The sequence below is a fragment of the Centruroides sculpturatus genome, unplaced genomic scaffold, assembly GCF_000671375.1.
Source record: "Centruroides sculpturatus isolate CEXI.00-Female unplaced genomic scaffold, Cexi_2.0 scaffold1255, whole genome shotgun sequence".
Classification (NCBI taxonomy): Eukaryota; Metazoa; Arthropoda; class Arachnida; order Scorpiones; family Buthidae; genus Centruroides; species Centruroides sculpturatus.
The window spans coordinates 141,894-160,663 of record NW_019385385.1 but is presented as its reverse complement, the minus strand read 5'-3'; the positions used below and the strand labels follow the sequence as shown (position 1 = coordinate 160,663).

The 18,770-nt window shown below is 30.7% G+C and overlaps 1 protein-coding gene across 1 annotated transcript in view; it reads right to left on the bottom strand.

Annotated features, from left to right (window-relative positions):
* The window catches only part of LOC111638395 (PAN2-PAN3 deadenylation complex catalytic subunit PAN2-like), a 77,256-nt gene extending 65,906 nt beyond the window's left edge, over positions 1–11,350 (bottom strand). Inside the window, exons 1-3 of the mRNA XM_023384099.1 lie at positions 11,107–11,350; positions 8,720–8,967; positions 2,383–2,552 (exon numbers count right to left, since the gene is read on the bottom strand). Coding sequence (XP_023239867.1) covers positions 2,383–2,552; positions 8,720–8,938 — 389 coding nt within the window. The 5' untranslated portion in view covers positions 8,939–8,967; positions 11,107–11,350. The remainder of the gene's footprint in view (positions 1–2,382; positions 2,553–8,719; positions 8,968–11,106) is intronic.
* Between the last annotated feature and the right edge of the window lie 7,420 nt (positions 11,351–18,770).

The window sequence follows — 18,770 nt, the reverse complement described above, 5'->3', positions numbered from 1 at the left end:
TTTGGGAATGCATGGCTTTTGTACAGAGTCAGTGCCTGCATATTTAATGAGTTCTTTCTGTAAAAGAAGAGAGAGAGAGTATGAATTAAACCTGAATCTATTTCTGGAAATGAAGAAATGTTGATATTGTCAGCATCAGAGATAATAATGGTGGTAACAATGATATTGTCAGTGCATGCATCTTGATGATCTTAAAGGATTATGTGATTGTTGTTGATGTTGGAAAAATTTGTATGTTGATGTAATTGTTCTGCAATTTGTTGTTTGATATGTTCTAATGCTGTTTGTGGAATAAGGTTGTTATGTATAATTGTTATTTTTTGATCAACAACCCTTTGTACAGTGACTGTGAGATGAGAATATTGTTATGAAAACATGTGATGTAACTGTTGTCTGTACAGAGGGTGATTTGCTAATTATGACTCAAAATTCATGATCATATATCTTTTGTTCTACTTGTTGAATATAAATCAAATTTTGAAAACTGGTAGATGTCACTTTTCTTTGCATTCTAAGAATGTTTGAGTTTGATTTTTCTAAAAATGGAGGCAGCAGTTGCTAGCGAAGTTGACATGCACATCAAACTTCTTTACGAAGAAGATCTTTCATCCCTCACTGTCAAAAAATCCCTTAAGAAGAATGAAATTAAAGTTTTCCAGTCTACATTTATCAGAGTTCTTGGTAAAAAAATGAAAAAGCGACAAGCAAGTGTTCATCACATTGAATAACTCATTAACTCGATTCTTTTAAGTGTCATTAAATATACTCAATGAGTAAAGAGGAGAAGACTTAGAAATGATACAAGTAGATGAAAAACGATCAGTAAAATGGATACAAAAGAGTTTCTATCTTCTGGTGAGTTACACCCAATATTCCCAAGGGCTCGCAAATCTTGCAGTAAGGATAAGATAAGGAAAGTTAAGGAAATGATTAAAAAAAAAATATCCACCTAGCCAGAGGACCAAAGCAAAACAAAACATCTGGATATATCTCAGTTCACAGTTAACACCATTATACATGAAGATCTACAAGCAGCTACAAAGAAAAAATGCATCTGTGCACAAACAGAACTGAAAGACTAATGTAAGGAAGCTCTATGAGAAGCATCTGGCTGGAGGAAAAAGTCAGTACATGGCCACCCTAGATGAAGTGTATATATACTTTGATTGCAATGAAACTCAAAAAATTCTGTACATGCAGACAGGAAGTGCCAGAAGAATGTCTTGTCAAATGTCATGAAAGATGGCCTGAAGAATTTATGATTGTTGGAGGAATGATGGGCCAGGGAACACTTTATCTTTTCAGAGTGTCAAAAACTGGAAAAGTTAACACTAATTACTATGTAGAGAACATTTTTAAACCATATTTAGAATGTGAGATTCCAAAGCTGTATCCTGGAGAAGAAGCCAAAGTGACTCTTCACCATGACAAAGTGTCTAGTCACAGATATATATACAACTGCTTATCTCCAGAAGTTGAAGGCTGACAGTGAAATGAACCACATTCCTGCAGAGGACATACCCACCAAAAAAGCACTTGACATCAGCCCCATGGATTTGGCTTCCCGAAGCAATGTCTCTTTTTTTGTACGGGTACAACATTAGATGGAGTTTGGAAAGTAATTTAACAGGAATGGTCATCAGTATCAATCGAAACTTACAAGCAGGTCTTCAAATCATGGAAACGGCAATGTCATGCTTTGAGTCAACAAGATGGAGAACACATCAAGCAGAAAAAGACAATTCATCAACAGGTGCTTCGTGAAAGAAACTAAGTGAAAAAGTGAGTCACAATTAGCAAATCACCCTCTGTATGCTGTTATGTCTTTTTGAGTTTTGTGATGATGTAACAAGTACAGATGATAAACTTGTTCATTTCATCTATTGGTGTGATTTACTTGCCTTAGTGGTCTGTGGCTAGATTGTCTCAGAAATATCAAAGTTAGGCTGATTTCCCACAACTGATGTGGATATTACAGTAGCCATACTTGGACCAATGCTTTCATCATTGGTAACCAAAGAAGACTGTGACATATGTTTCAAATGTAAGCCTCAACCTAACTCATGAGTGTGATTGTTACAAGGACCTTGTTAACCCAGATGACATCTGAGTTAGTATTATACTTGGATCTTGTTATCCCGATAAATTCCACAGATGTGAGTTCAGCCACTCTTGGCTTCATTCCTTCCCCACAGACCTCACCGACATGGGCAACTCTACCAGGAACAGATGCTTCATCCAACAAAGCTCTGTCGTTCATCAGAATTATCAAGCTCTCTCACCACAGTAATGTGATGACTGGCAAGACAGTTATTATTATTATTATTATTATTATTATTATTATTATTAATTATTAATTAATTAATTAAAAATTATTATTACCTATGTCCAAAAATTGCTAAACCTCTTCTTGATGACAATCTCATATAATTACATGTTAGAGATAAAATACCAGTATCAACTGTTATCATTTCACGTATTTCGTTAGTTGTATGAACTTGAAATGATGTATATTTTTGCAGTGCTGATCCATAATAAGATGTTATATGCCCCTATTTGTAAAATTAAAACAACAGTTAATATACTATACTTTTTCAAAGAGAATAAATTTATTGCTTTATGAAACTTTTAGATTTACAATTTACAATTTAAAATCGTAAAAACTGAGCTATTTTTTCTTTACTCTTAATTTTTCAAAGAAAACATTAATATATATATATATAACAAATAGAAATGACAGCCTAATAAATAAACAAACAGCTATAGTCTATTTTTAGACCATAGTTAATGATATTATATTAATAAATTTAATTTAATTTAACTATGCCTAAGAATAGCCCTAAAACTCTAGCTGTTTAATTTGCAAACTGTAACTTTTAAAAAGTTACAGTTTGCAAACCAAATATTTCATGTACAGTAAATTTGTTGATGCTGGACTTTAGAAAATACAGTTATACCTCGACTTACGTCGTTTCGAGTTACGTCGTTCCCGATTATACGTCGTTTGTCAAAAAAGTATACGGAAAAATAAAAATCAAGTTTAAGTCATTTTATTCGACTTTACGTCCGTCCTCCACAAATATTGAAGTCGTAATATCACTAGAAAAGCATTTAAAGCACATAAAATGATATTAAAATATATACATTTACAAGTATGTACTGTATTTACAGTACAGTACATGCATTCGTAAATTTAGATTACTTTTTTCTGTACTCTATTAAAAACTAAAATTTATTTGTTTGTAAGCTTAAAATAGATTCTTATTAACCATATATTATTAAAAATGCATTAATAAATAAAATACAGAACTGGGAATAGTAATTTATGGTTTAGTCCAGTGACAAGTAGATTCGGAGACAAGTAAATTCGACTTAAGTCGTTTTCCTGGAACCAATTACCGACGTAAGGCGAGGTATACCTGTACCAGATTATTGAATGTTTTTATACTTTCAAAAAAGTTCATGTTATATGCAATCTGAATGTTACAGACTGCTAAATATTTTGTACCAATGCACATTACTGTATGCTTCTGATTTGCTATTTACTATTTAATGATTTACTATTAAAGATTAAAAGATGCCAAAATAAACTAAAATTTTTTTAAAATATAGTAGAGTCTTGATTTATAACTGTATGATGAATATTGATTTGAATACCTAAAAGTTTGGAAATTTTCTAATATTCTTTATAATCTACAAAAACTCTAAAAAATCATAAACCCTGTTCTCTCTACCAAGAAAAATCTTGGCACTAGGGTTTCTCATTTCCTGGGATTCCGGGATACAAGTGAACTGTTCCCGGTATCCCGGAAAATCCTGGGACAAAATTATATCCCAAAATAATTATATCATGAAATCAAATGATATAATTATTTTTTGTTTTTTAAATAAAACATAACACAAAATATTATTGTAAATTTTTATAATAAGATTTTAAAAAGCAAAGATGGTCAATACTCCAATCACTCAATCTACTTCTTATTTTAATAATGAAAAGTCTTGCTACTGAGAATGACTTTTCCAATTCAATTGATGTGATTGGAATCGTGTTTAATGCATTTAAGAGAAGACAGATGTTATGTGTTTTTTCACCTGTATCCTGAAAGATTTCTACTTTGTTTTTGACATTGTAGTACTTCTTTTGCACTCTAGTATTCTTGATTTGTCTACCTCGACTGCTTCAATAGAAACATCATAGCCCAATAATTTGGCAGTTTGTTTGTCTTTAATAATCAGGTTATGAAGAAAAACTTCATGCTTGCAGACTTTGTACTCGTTTGTATCCTTGCCCAATTTGCACAACTTGGCATTATGCAGTTATTGAAGCTACTGAGCATGGTTAAAAATTAAGACAGTGTATGCACAATTATTCCAGATTTTACAGGTAAAGAATATTGAGAGTCCTGACACAAATAAGCTATGTATTGATTATTGACCATTTGTGAAATGCCATAACAAGCAAAAATTAAAAAAACTAATAAGTAGATTTAAAATTAATAAATACAAATGTATTCTGACATTTTATGAGTTAATTATACTTTCTATTTGCAAAATTTTCTCAACCTTTACACAAAATAAGAGAAAAGTGAATTTTTAAAAAATTTGCGAGATTTCCTGGGATAAGAAAAATTTCCCGGGATATTTCCTGGGTTAAAAACAACCGGGATCCCGTTTGAGAAACCCTACTTAGCACAATATCATTGGACATGTGACAACGCGTAATTTGGATATATTAATATTTTGTTTTAAAATTTATAGAAATTTTTAAAACAAATTATATATACAGTAGAGCCTCAATTATCCGAACCCCGATTAACCGACACCTCGGTTAACCGACCGTCCTAGTCGGCAAATTTCAAATGTCCGCTAGTGATGTGGCGCTACAATATTTGGCTATGTCTTGGCTACTTTAATATTATTTTTACGTGTTTTAGCTGGCAACACGTATTCGACCACGAAAGGGAGCCAGTATTTAAACGAGGCTTAATTTTCTAATTTTTAACAATACAATAGCGACAATTATTATTTTAAAAAATTTTTGTTAGGCTTAACATCGATGAAAATTCAACATGAAGTAGGTTAATAGCGATATATTAATATACTAATTACATGGGATATAATAATATACTACACTAATAATGGATTTTTTCATACTTTTCGCTTACCCGACTTTTCAATTATCCGACCAACCCCAGTCCCCAATTGAGTCGAATAATCGAGGCTCTACTGTATATATATATATATATATACATACATATATACATATATATATCCAATCACCACTATAATTCTTAAGGATATGGAGCTTGACAACATTGGATCTAATGATACAACTCAATTGCTGGATAGCTATTCTTAGCTAGTTATAAATAAATAGGTCTGGTTGCACAAATTGACTCAAAAATAGCATCTGTAAGAAAATGAAGAATACATTTTATAGTTCATAGAAACCCATAATTTGCAAAAATTCTGGCTGAGAATGACAGGTATCTGTTAGGTTACATGAACAGATTTTAAACTTAAATCAGTTAACCAATTTTTTTATCAATTTTTTTATTATTTGAAAATTGGTTTGATATTTATCAATACTGTATATACAAGGACAATTCAACCTTTATTTAGAATTTTAGTAATGGCAGTGGAACTCTATATGCCACCAATTCATGTTTCTTTCTCTAGGGTTCCCCTCCACATGCTGACATTTCTTCCATTGTTTTGGCATCAACACTATTCCTGTAAAATAGAAGTCTTTTGGGTGAGTAGGAACATGGTCCTAAGAGACTGTCCATAAATTATGTCATTTTTCTTGAAATTTTTACTCCTTCTTCTCCTCTTATCCTAGTTAGTCCAAGTTTCCATAACACCTCCCCTCTTCAGACATCCAATAAAACTCAATCATAAAGTGATAAAAGGTTTTAACCTTTATCACTTTACAATTGGTAGATACCATAAGTAGAACAGAAACATACAAGAAATTTTGAAATAAATATAATAAAATGCATAAACAGTATAAAACGTAATGAAATAAACAAATGTTCACTGACGCTCAACATTAGCAATGTCAGGTAAAAATTGTTCTTTTTCTCAATCAAACATTTTGCATATTGAAATTTAATGATCTATTTTAATTACTACTTTATAACATTTTTCTTAATATTTTTGCAAACCAAAGACAAAAGACTTTAATTTTCACAAAAATAATTTATGTAAATTAACAAAATTACACAAAATAATACAAATTATATCAATTTCAGTTAAACTGACATATGTGTGTTTTTACTTGAAACACTAATATTTAAGTAAAAGAAACTGAAATTTATTTAAAATGAAAGGAAGAAATAATGTTATTTAAAAAAATTTAGCTACTTAGTCAGGCTTCTATCACATGCAATGCATTGTTCAATTCACTGGGAGAAACTTTGCCTACTGTTGATTAACATTTTGGAGAATTTACGTGATTGCAAATGTAATTTTAACTTTTAACTTGTCTAAGTTTTGAGAGATTTCAGCATATATGAGGTATTTTAATTGTCCCATAAAAGGGTCAAAGTCTGAAAAATGTCTGGAGATCTCAGAGGTCATGTAACTGTCTCTGCATGTCTGAACCAGTTATTGCTGAATTTCCAATTTAGTCATTGTTATATTACCCAAAATGGGCCAAAGCTCCATCTTTCTGGAAAATTAAGTTCTGCTGTTAATCCAAAAAACATTTTCAAGTTATGGTTGAAGATAAATTTCAAGATCTAAAAAGATTTCCTGTTACTGAATTCTCAAAAACATAGTTTCTATCTACATGTAAACAATATAAAAATAGTTTCCACCTATATATTGTTTATTAATTTGTTAACCAGTTAGTAACAATGTAGTAAAACTAAAAAAAATTGATTTTAAACTTATTAAATTTTTTTTAACGTTCTATTACAGAGGTTAAATAACATTGCTTCTAATTGGAAATGTAACTGTTCTATTAAAAGAAGAATCAATGCAGCGCTGCTTTATTATTATATTCTGTAAAAGAGGAGGCATCAAGTGAGGCAAACAAGCTTCTCTTATTTAAAAAGAAATTAAGTAGTATTAATCGACACGAAAATTTCTTACAATTACAATACTTGATAATATACCCAGCAGAAAATAAGGTTTTGAACAATTTACATTTATACATTTGAAATAATAGTACTTTTTATGCTTAAAATTACTTTGATCTATGTGTTTATAATTTCAATTTTTATCTATTTTCAAAGATTGGATGATTTCCAAAAATTGGATTTAGAATAACAAAATAAAATAGTTATTGTTAGTTGAATTCAGAGGTGCAGAACATTTTCAGGATCAAAAATTTTCCACAAAAATTATTAAACACTAGCAGACAAGATAAAACAATTTATAAATGAATTAATAATTATTATAGTTTGGAAAATTCAATCATTCAAATAAATAGGCCTACTGGATAATTTGCTGTCAAACACTAAACATAAATTAATATATCAAATATTAAATATATATAAAAANAGTGTGCACGCTCTGCTAAACGCTAACGCGCGTTAGCTCGGTGTTCGACAAGCGTTTAACGCGCGTTTAAAAACACCTAGTGTGTACACAGCCTTAAAGGACAGTTGATATCTACCTCAAAATTAACAAAGATATACAAAAACAAAGATGACAATTACATAAAATTAAAGATACATTATGTTATACATTGAATAAATTAAAACAAAAAGATATAAAAGTTCTTTAAAACAATTGTTTCAAAGAACTGCTTTTCTTTGATATGATTTGTTAACTGCTTCTGACATAAAAATATTAACATTGATAAACTATTAATATGTTGTTCCAAGACATTTCCTTTTTTAAGTTGGAAATAACTTGTAAATCATAGTTCATAACGTATAACTCGTACCTGGTAAGACTTAATCATATTTATATTTATATATATTTTACCAATATTTACAAAATGATGATAAATACTATTTAGCTATTTAATCAAGACACACTATTTTGGTTTCTTTATGAAATATAAAATGATGATAAATAAAGGAAAATAATATTTACAAAATGATGATAACTTCTATTTAGCTATTTAATCAAGACACACTATTTTGGTTTCTTGTAAAAATCAAAACTGCTGCTCAATAAGGAGACTGACTTTCCTTACTGCAAGTACATAACTATGTAAGTAGACAGCAATGTAACAAGTGACTGAACTGATTAAAAACAAAGCAAGCAACTTTCAATTCACTTTTAAAACACATGCTTTCCTGCATTTGATATTCCCAATTATTGTGTACAGACTTAGCCAAGACTCTGCTCCATTTTACAACAACATTTTAGCAGCTATTGCCATAATATTAATTTTCTACTGAAAATTTCCTTGAGTCTGCTTTAATTTCCCCTAAACCTTGTTTGTGAAATTAGATATATTCTGCACCACTAGCTTCATTAAATTAGTACAGTATAAATATATATATATTTATGTTTAAGTATACATATGCATGCATTTATGTGTAATAGTATAGTTTAATATGCATTAGTATAGTTAGCATTAGTATTAGTATTCAATAATATGATTTAGCATAGCTCATAGCTATTTTCTAAAATATTAAAGACTAACTACAGAGAAATTTTTAAATAATGCATTTCTAACACAATGAAAAAAAATTAACATTGAACAAATTAAAATAAAATAAATTTTATACAAATAAAAAAACAAAAATATAATTACTCCTTGATTTCCCATCCAAAGAAGATCTTCTTGTAAATCAAATGTAAGTGATGATACACCAAACTGATTTCCACCATCTGCAAGAATACTATGAAGATGGCTGTACTCCTGACCAAGAGCTAAACTACCAGTCGAATACTGGGGTAAAGAGGGTTTTTCAGAATATGTTTCAAGTTGTGACCTTGACAGTTCCATACTTTCAATTGTAGAATACTCCATTTAGTTTACATATTGCATCAAATTCACCACTATATAAAGAAAAGAAATTAAAACTGATAAATGAAATTGTATAAGAAAATTTTTACATTATAGTAAAAATGCAGAATAATTTTTAATAATCTACAAAATTTTATTAAAAAGATAAATCATATAAAATAAGTAAAGCTTCTATACTTATTGTAAGGAAAAATAAGATTAACTAATTACATCATTTTTATAAGTATGATTATGATTATAAAGTAAACTAATTTTTGATTTTCTAAGAAAAAATACCAGTTATTTAAGTATTTAATAATATAAATGAAAAATGGCAAATAAAGAAATTATGGCAAAAATACATGTTTGCAGTATTTTTATTATTTATACCATTTTTCCACTTAACTTCTGTATATATTACAATTCTTAAATTTATCTTTATGTGGCATTTTTATAACAAACATATAATGGAGAACAATTTTCTCACTACAAAAAACTAATTCACCTGCATGAAATTTTTTTAAGTTTCAGCAACATCAAATAACTAAAAAACTTAAAAAATCTGTTTTTTTTTTTTCAAATATATTATTAATTTTCAAAATAGAACATGCTATAGATAATCATAATTTGAATTTCAAATAAACAGTAATAAGTTATTACTAATAACTGAGATAACAGCTGGGTTAGTTCTCTGAATAGTTTATTTTGTATTCATTATTTAAATTTTATCATTAGAATTTTTCAACATGATATACTGAGAAATTATTTCACTTTATTATAGTAATCTTTATTACAATTATTTACTTTAGATAAATAAAAATGATAATGAAATTAATATATTGTTTATGTATTGTATATTTAAATCATACATTAACTTCATAATCACTTGAATTTATAACATAAGTTCCATATTTACAAACACTATGTTCTCTAAAACTGATGTGAATATAGAAACTACAAATATAGAAATGAGAAATACATTGAATAAAGTTAGGAAAAAAGAAATCAAAATAAGGCTAAAGAATTAAGGGAAAAAAAATGTATGATTATAAAATAAAAACACATTTTCACTTAAAAATAATTTGCTACTGTATTTTAAAACTTTTTCTCTCTGTTCGTATGTATCTCACAATAGATTCATTGATAATGAAAGAATAAACAATATCTACTGAATTTCCCTCCCTATGAACTAAATGATCTAGCACTTTTTTATAAATGATCTTCACTTTCCTTGGCCTTTCTAATACTTTTTCACTAGAGTTCTTTTTATTTAGATGACATTGTTGATTTATTAGGATAAAAAAAACTTTTCATAAAGCATAATGCTGACATTTCAATGCATACTATCAATAATATAAAACAACCTTACTCGCTGCATAGATTCCTATCTAAAATAATTCAAGAAACTACCAAGATATTATTTACTAATGCAATCAAATGATTAGCAACAAAATTAGCAGCAGAATAAGTTTAAGATAAAAACATTAAAAATCAAATAATTATCTGTTTAGCCATTGTTTCATTACTTTTGTTAGTCCTGCAAATAAATGAATTTAAGCTTTACAAGTGCAGAAAATAGCTGCAAATATCAAAGCATGCAAAATGCAAAAACAAAGAATGTTCAAATATGGAACTTCTAAATTTATAAATATATCTCAACAATAAATTATTAAAGTTTTTAAATATGCTTATCCACTTATACTTAATTACAAATGTTATTTATTACAAAATGGATATATCTAAATATGTTTTAATTAACTTATAATTTATTATTGTATATAAGTTGCATTTCATTCTCTCAATTAATCAATTAAGCAAGAATGGGTTTGCATTTGGTTAATAGGCAAACCAAATGCAAACCCATTCTTGCTGCTCTATTTAAAGATTTAATGAATTACACTGTATGTCAGTAGTGATCTTGTTGAAGGACAATTAAAAACATATGCAACAATTTTAAAAAATCAAAATAAAGCTATTTGATATTATTTACATTTAAATCAATAATGTTTAATTTACTTAAAACTTGAGATTGTTTGATTTCATCTGTTTGATTGAGATAAAAGCAATGCCCTAGTTATCAATATATACATGAACATATTCTGAAACTAACATATTTACACGTGATTAAACACGTGTTTAATTTATATGACAATTTTATATTGTAGCAAAACATGTGAATCTTAGGATCTTACCATTAAAAATCATTATTGTTTTTATTAACAAAGCACGTAATAAAGATATAATCGCGATGAAAATATTGTTTCCACCGTTTCATTTTTCTATCCAGCTGATTGTTTTTAGTTGCAATTTCTTAACATTGAATTAGTTAAAGGTGATGTCGAAAACATATTCCAATCGCTATGTTTATTAACACAAGAAAAACAATTTTGAGTTCGTACCGAAAATGTCACCTATCGGCAGTTTTGTTCCGAGGTCGAGATTATTATATTTCGAAAATGATATTAAATGAAANTCACTGACTTCAGTATATACCTAGCAAGAACAACGATCTCCTGCTAACAGTGGCGCCGACTAGCGGCAAATATTGTCTCTAGCTAAGTTTGAACTATTAGTCGAAAGACCAGTTAATCTACCGACTCTGACCATGGCTGGGAGGTCAAGGTGGGAACCTACCGCTCTGGGAGACGGGATGGAATCCGGACGGGTCAAATAATGCCCAGGAATTTTTCGAGGGTGGTACCTCCGGATACGCCGGGCCCCGTCTCTCATCACCCGGTTGCCCCATTGTGAGCATGGCCGAATTTATAATGGGCTTGCTAAAAGAGGCCTTCTTAGTACCTCCACAGGGCGAAAAAAGTTAAAAAGGAAAAAGGACCACTAATTGTATTTTTGCAAACTAATCGCGGCCGATAGGAAATCTGTGCTGATTTTGTTGCCGAGATGATCGGACAATCCCAATTATCTTAAGCTGTTGTTCGTAAATGATGAATTAATCTTTTATTTATGTGGGAAAATTAACAGACACAATTGACTTTTATTTGGAATACTGAGAATTCTAGCTAACAAAATCTATTTATCTTTGATCGAAAATGAAAGAAAACCACTAAAAGTCAATGTAGCGGTTAAGAATGCGCAAAAATGGTATCATCTGGCCATTTTTTAAATAGACCTCATAGTGATAGGACATACTTACCTTAACATGTTGCAGATCTTTACTATTTCAAAAATTTCATTAACTTTTACATTTCGGCAAGATGACGCTCCATCACACTTTCATTTCGATGGAAGTTTGATGATAGAGACTTTCCTGAACGTTAGATTGACGGAGGAGGCCCAACTGCCTGGCTAATTAGATCTACAGACGTAACACCATTGGAATTTTTTTATGAAACTTTATTAAAAACTGTATGTATCATAGAAAAATTCCGGATTTGAACGATTTACAGAAGTTTCTGTAACAACGTCTCAGATTCTGGAAAACACTTGGAAAATTGTTTCTTTTTGACATCTGTCAAGCTACAAAGGTGCCCACTTTGAATTTCTAAACTTAAAAACTTGGCTAGTCCCCACATCCCCTAAAACGTTTTAACATCAAGTACTGTACTCCATAAACAGTCAAAATGGACTACTCGAAGCTGGTACAGTCGCAGAGCGACGCGGACGATGTTTTTTTTTTAATACTCTTTCCGACCTGTGAGCACTAAGAGGACCTCTTATAGTAGGCTCATTATGGATTCGGCCAGGCCCACAATGGAGCGACCGGGTGGTGAGGGACGGGGCCCGACGTATCCGAACAGACCACCTCCCCGAAAAATTCCTGGGGATTATTTGACCTGTCAAGGTGGGCTGCCACCTTGACGCTTAGGGCCATCCGGCCTCGCGGACGATGGTTTTGTCGCATCAAATTAAAGTTACAACTGGCATCCCGTTAACTCGTTAAAAAAAATCTTAATTTGTTATACTGCATACAGTATATGATTAGTAAAAAGTCTAAAAAATACTCATATAAAAAAAAAGAAATTCAAATTAGAAAAATAATCAAACAATATCATGCAAACAACCTTTCCACTTTTCAGCACAAATTTAATAATTGGACAAATGTTTTCGAACTGCTTTATAGATCAAATTCAGGTCTACTCTTACATTAACTTATTTTTTCTATTTTTGGAACATTCGAATATTGAAAATTCGTTTAGGACGATTTTCAAATATCGTTCTATTTTATATTCAATAATTAGTCAATTTATATGTAAAATAATAATTTATAGTATAAAAAATAAAAAGAAACGGGTCACCAGTGCCCGAGTGGATAAAATTACTGCACACTGGTAGCAGGTTTGTCCAAGGACTTTAAACTAGTATATAGTCCTTGAGGTTTGTCCCCGACCAACGGGTTGACCAGGTAGAGTTTTCCGGATTTTATCATGTATCCTGGGACGGATTTACATAGGAACTAATAGAGCTTAAGCTGTGGGCCCTAAGTGCCAAGGGCCCACAAAATTGAATTCTTTTTATTAATAATATTTATTTGTTTCTTAATTTTTTAATATAAGATGTAAAGTTTGTAATTCAACACCATTTCACAAATAAATGTTTTTTAACTCTGATTTAGGCCCATAAGTGGCCAAGCGGTCTTCGTTCCCTGAACACTGGGAGTTCGGTCGTGGGTTCGCGCCTCGCTCAGATGGGCTGGCCACGTGGAGTCTGCGTCTGTAACGCCTAAATAGGGGCTAGTTTTCCTTAGAAAGATCTCCCTAGGCAGACCGCTGAATTTTGTTGCGTTGCCATAACAAAACCAAACTATATTTTAAACCACACTCATTACTATTATTTTATTTAATTTATAACGAGTTCAACAACGTTGACAGTACCATAAAGAAATAATAAACGTGCTATTTTACTCTTCGGATCAAGCGAAAAGGCTGACGATGCGTATGGAAAACAATCGTTCATTTATAAGTAATCTAAAAATTTAACTTATTTTCATTTTTAACTAATAGAAATTACGAATAAAATATTCACAATATGTAACTATAACCAGAAAATACCACAAAATTTATGGTTATCGCTAATAAGCTGTTAATTGAATAGAAATGAGAGACTAGTGAAGCCTCTAAATCACACATTAAAACGAAAAAGGACTTTTATTTGTTAATCAAAGCATTGTCAAATTCTCCAAATACACAAGCCACTTTTAATCCATTTAATCTCGCCAACATCCAGTTATCTTAAATGTTTTTAATTAATAGTGATGCAACGAATAGTATATTCGGCCTCAGGCCGAATACCGAATATTCAGCTAAACTATTAGGCTTGATTAACGCATGTACTAAAATTGGCGCGCAAACCGCGTTATGGCAAAGATCGCGCACTCTGTTCTCTATTGGCCCGCTGTCACTACGCTTCGCCAGTCGCGTTAATTCTTGATAGTTGTAGCGGACAGACATGAGCGTCATGGCAGTATGTGATAAATGATGATATCAAATGTGATAACAATGAAATGACCTACACGTGTAAATAACGGAAAAAGAACAGAGAAGGATCACAAAGTGAAAATGTGAAAATAAATATGAAATTGAGTTGATAACATAATCAAACAAGTCGAGGCAGCTTATTGGCGCCAATGCCAAATAATTGTTCTCATAGATTTCGGAAAGCCAAACGCTTGTAATGAAACTCACTCAGCGTGCACGGGCGAAAGTCTGGGGCCGTTTAGGCTACCAAGCTGTCTGGAACTTCAGTTATGATGAATAACTTTTTACAATGAAACAAAAAAGTTAATTTAATTTTCAAGTTTATAATAAGGGATGATTTCATAAAAACGCTTTACAGATCATTAATTATTTTTTTCCCCATTTTATGACCTAAGTTTCGATCTAATGTGCCTACGCAGTAAAAATTTTCATACAAATTTTTTATCCTTTTCACTCCTTTAGAGTTGAATTTCGTAAAATCTTTTCTTAACACGCATAAATTTTACAAAAGGAATACACCCTCAAATTTTTAAGTTTCTAGCACCAGTAGTTTTGGCTCTGCGTTAATTATCCTATCAGGATTTGTTCTTTTATAGCCTATACGAGTATATAGATGACTAAACTACATAATAAGTGGGTAGTTTTCATTTGATTAGTTACCTTTTTTTGATCTCTTAAAAAAATAACTTAGTTATATTACTTTTCCTTTGATCTTTTACATAAATAAGCAAAAAATTGCGCTTTCTCGAACTTGAAATGTATGTTCAGCATTAATAAAAGTTACCAAAATGATTAATTTACTGTGTTTTTGTTATTTCTTACTCCTTTTTTAGGTATTCGCTATTCGGCCGAATAGCGAACATAGGCCGAATAAGCCGAATACCGAATAGTAACCGAATATTCGAATTGCATCATTAGTTTTTAATATTAGATTAAAATCGAAATTTGTGTTATTATAAACGAATAACTAGAAATTGGTTTTGATAGCAATTGTTATTTTTTTTCTGCTCAGAGACTCCTGATAACATATTTTTACCGGATTTGAGTCTAGAACCCTTCGGAATAAATCTTATGCTACTTTTTGCTACTTTGTTTCTAATTTTGATCGTTTAGATTCATTTTGTTGAACTTTTCTGTAAGAAGTCCGTAAATCTTTGTATCAGTTGTAGACCTAAGCTTCCTGCAGAAGCTTACAACTGATAACACTAATTTCACTAGTCTTAGTACAGAGTCTACAAATATCTTCCTTAGAGTAAAGAATATTGATGCCATTCTTCATTCCTTTGTGTTGCATCGCCACGAATTTGCCCAAGAATCCAATATGATCTTAAAACGTACAGATGGACAAATTTTTTTAAAAAGCAAAATAGCATAGACTCATATTGAATATGCAAAATACACTTTTACTCACTATTCTAATAGACTCATAACGAAAACGTACAATGATAAAAACGACCTCTGAAACTGCTTAAATAAATAAATTATTCAAAATTTTGTTTATAATTGCAACATTATCATTGAACGCAAAATACCAGTTTACGAGATCTATTATTAAAGTTGCACTGCAGTGTCTAAGCGATGACCTCACTGAACGGACATCTTGTATTTTGACCTCGATTCATGGCGGACTGCTATCTCACCGTCTCTAGTAATATTTACGCTGAAATCTCCATAGATAGACTACGGAGAAATTTAAAGTGTAAAGAAAAGATATACAGTATGTATATATATCTTTTATTTACACTTAAATATCAATATATATATATATATATACACACCCAATTCTGTTTTTACACGATAGATTGGTTCCCGGAAATTACGTGTAAAAAAATCGTGTAAAAAATACATTGTATATATGGAATATTGGTTACGGACCTAAGAAATCAACGAAAGTAATGAAATAAACTATATAAAATATCTTCTTAGAATTTTTTTTGCATGTTATCAAATTTCATTTCATACACATTGCACATAAATAAAAATGAATTACAGGAACATAAATTTTATTTGAAAAACAACAAAAAGCCCACAAAGAATGTAACCTAAGAAATGAATAATAAAGAATGTAACCTCAAAAATTGGGCAGAATATGTAATGTGAATTATACATAAGATTTTATTCGCTGTAACTTTCTGACAATAAAAGCATGTTTGCTCATGATTGCAATATTACTTCTATCACTAAAAATGCTCTGGTTATCATGTTCTTTATCTATAGGTGAAGTTCTTTTTGTGAATTCCTGAACAACGTTGTAGTAATGTCCTGTGGTGAAACTGAACAACGTAGAAACTGAACATATGGAAAAAAGTTAAACTCTGAAAAATTGAGGAACGCAGATAGAAAGTAAAATTTTAGCAGAGAATAAAGCCGCAGGAGTTCAGCAAGAAAATACAGTTGGAGCAGACAAAGCAGCAAGGAGGCAGCATTTTACACTAGTTGAAACTGAGAAGCCCACCCACCTTTATCTTTTGAGAGCTTTGGCGTGACTCCGACATCTTCTAACAGGTCTAAAAAATGATGCTGTTTCGAAAGACTGCCAAAAAAAGGCGTCGAAATACAAGAGAAGAAAATAAAAACAGCCTCTTGTAACAAAATTCAAAAACCGTCATTTGGACAGGATATAAAAATCAAAGTATTGGATGTATCTTATACCGAGCAAAGATCGATCGAAAATCAATAATAACTGTTGTCATAAATATTGAAAATGATGAATTTTATCAGCTTAGCACTAAGGTCGGAAAACTGAAGTCATCATACAAGTCTATTTATCGTAACTTGGCACCTATTGTAAACAAACTAAGACACACCTTCCTTTGTTTATTGGTTTAAACCCAAGTCCATCAATTAGAAACCGCGTTGCATTCTCATTCGTCCGCAGAAAATAGTTCTTCGTTATTTATAAAATCATTAATGAAATTCTAGTCACTTAGCAATGATTATAAATGTAATTATTTCATATTTGTTAAATTGCTATTTTAATGAATATTTACACACTCTGAATCACTAAAAATAAACGTTTTCGGTCATGCACACTATGATGTTTTGGTTTCGTTTTCCATTCATTCCAATAACTATCATTATTTCAAAATGTATCGAAAATGTATCGAACATATAGAAAAAGAACAATGAATGCCAAAACTTAATGAGATTTCGGAAACTGTTGTAGAAAAAATGATTATTCAGTCGAACACAAGTAGTGACGAAAGCGATATAAATGATTACATACTTTCTGCAACTATCTTATGGTACAGATGATTAATAAGGTAAGTTTACACTATAATTATTTTAAAAAATTTTTAATTATATAAATATCACAAAGATTAATTCATACATTACAGTAACGTTTTCCTTCAGAGATTTGCGTATGATTTTTAAGGATTGCCGGAGAATTTTTTTTTTTGTTTTGTTTTATATCTACAGTATTTAATAAAATACAGTAGTTGTGTAGATAAAAATTCTGAAGTATGTTCAATTACATAATTATAAATATGTTTTGTGTAAATCTTAATACAGGTAACTCCCGTATAACACGGATTCGCATAACACGGCAAGTTTTTGGAACGTAACTCCCGTGTTATACGGGGTTACCTGTAATATATATTTAATAATAATTTTTGAAAAACTATATTTAAACGATGGAAATAATTTAAACAGCTACGTAAAAATGTTAAAGTAGGCTATAATAACTTTTCTAAGTATTATCTCGGTAATTTTTAAATCGTTGTGACCACTCTGACCTACTTTAATTAACACGAGAAAAGGGCTTAACTGGTCAACACGTGTCTACCCATTTCCTATTGTGATTTGACCAATGAAAATCTCCGGCGGATTAATACGACAAAATCTTTGTTTATAATAGGTGCCAAGTTACGATAAATAGACTTTTTTTTTATAGGAACCACTTTACATCGTGTAAAGAAAATTTTATCAGCATCGAAGAATTAGGAAAACAAGTTAGTGTACGGGAAGTTTTCGCAAACCAGCTTTTGTTGGAGGCAAAGGGTTCAAAAAGAACAAGTGTTTAAAAATGTGTTCAACAAAAAAAAAAAAAAATGGTTGTGTAAGAGCCTGTACACACTAGGCGTTTTTCAACGCGCGTTTAAAAGAACCAAGAGTACCTATGTAGAGAACCTATGTAGAGAACCTATGTAGCCGTACAGACTCAAATGCGCGCTTTTGGCTAAGCGCGCGTTTATAGATTTTTGTTAAAACGCGCGTTTTGCGGGCGTTAGCCGAGCGCTTTGAGATATATGTGCTGCCATGTTACCGTACATGCGATCGCGCGATTTCCCGGCGCTTTACGGGCGCTTCTAGATTTACGCCGCCATTTTNGACCAACCATCGTCAAAGGATTTTATAGATATTTTAAAAGAATTAAAAAACTTGAATTTATTTTGTCTTAGTTTTGGATACAACGTCGC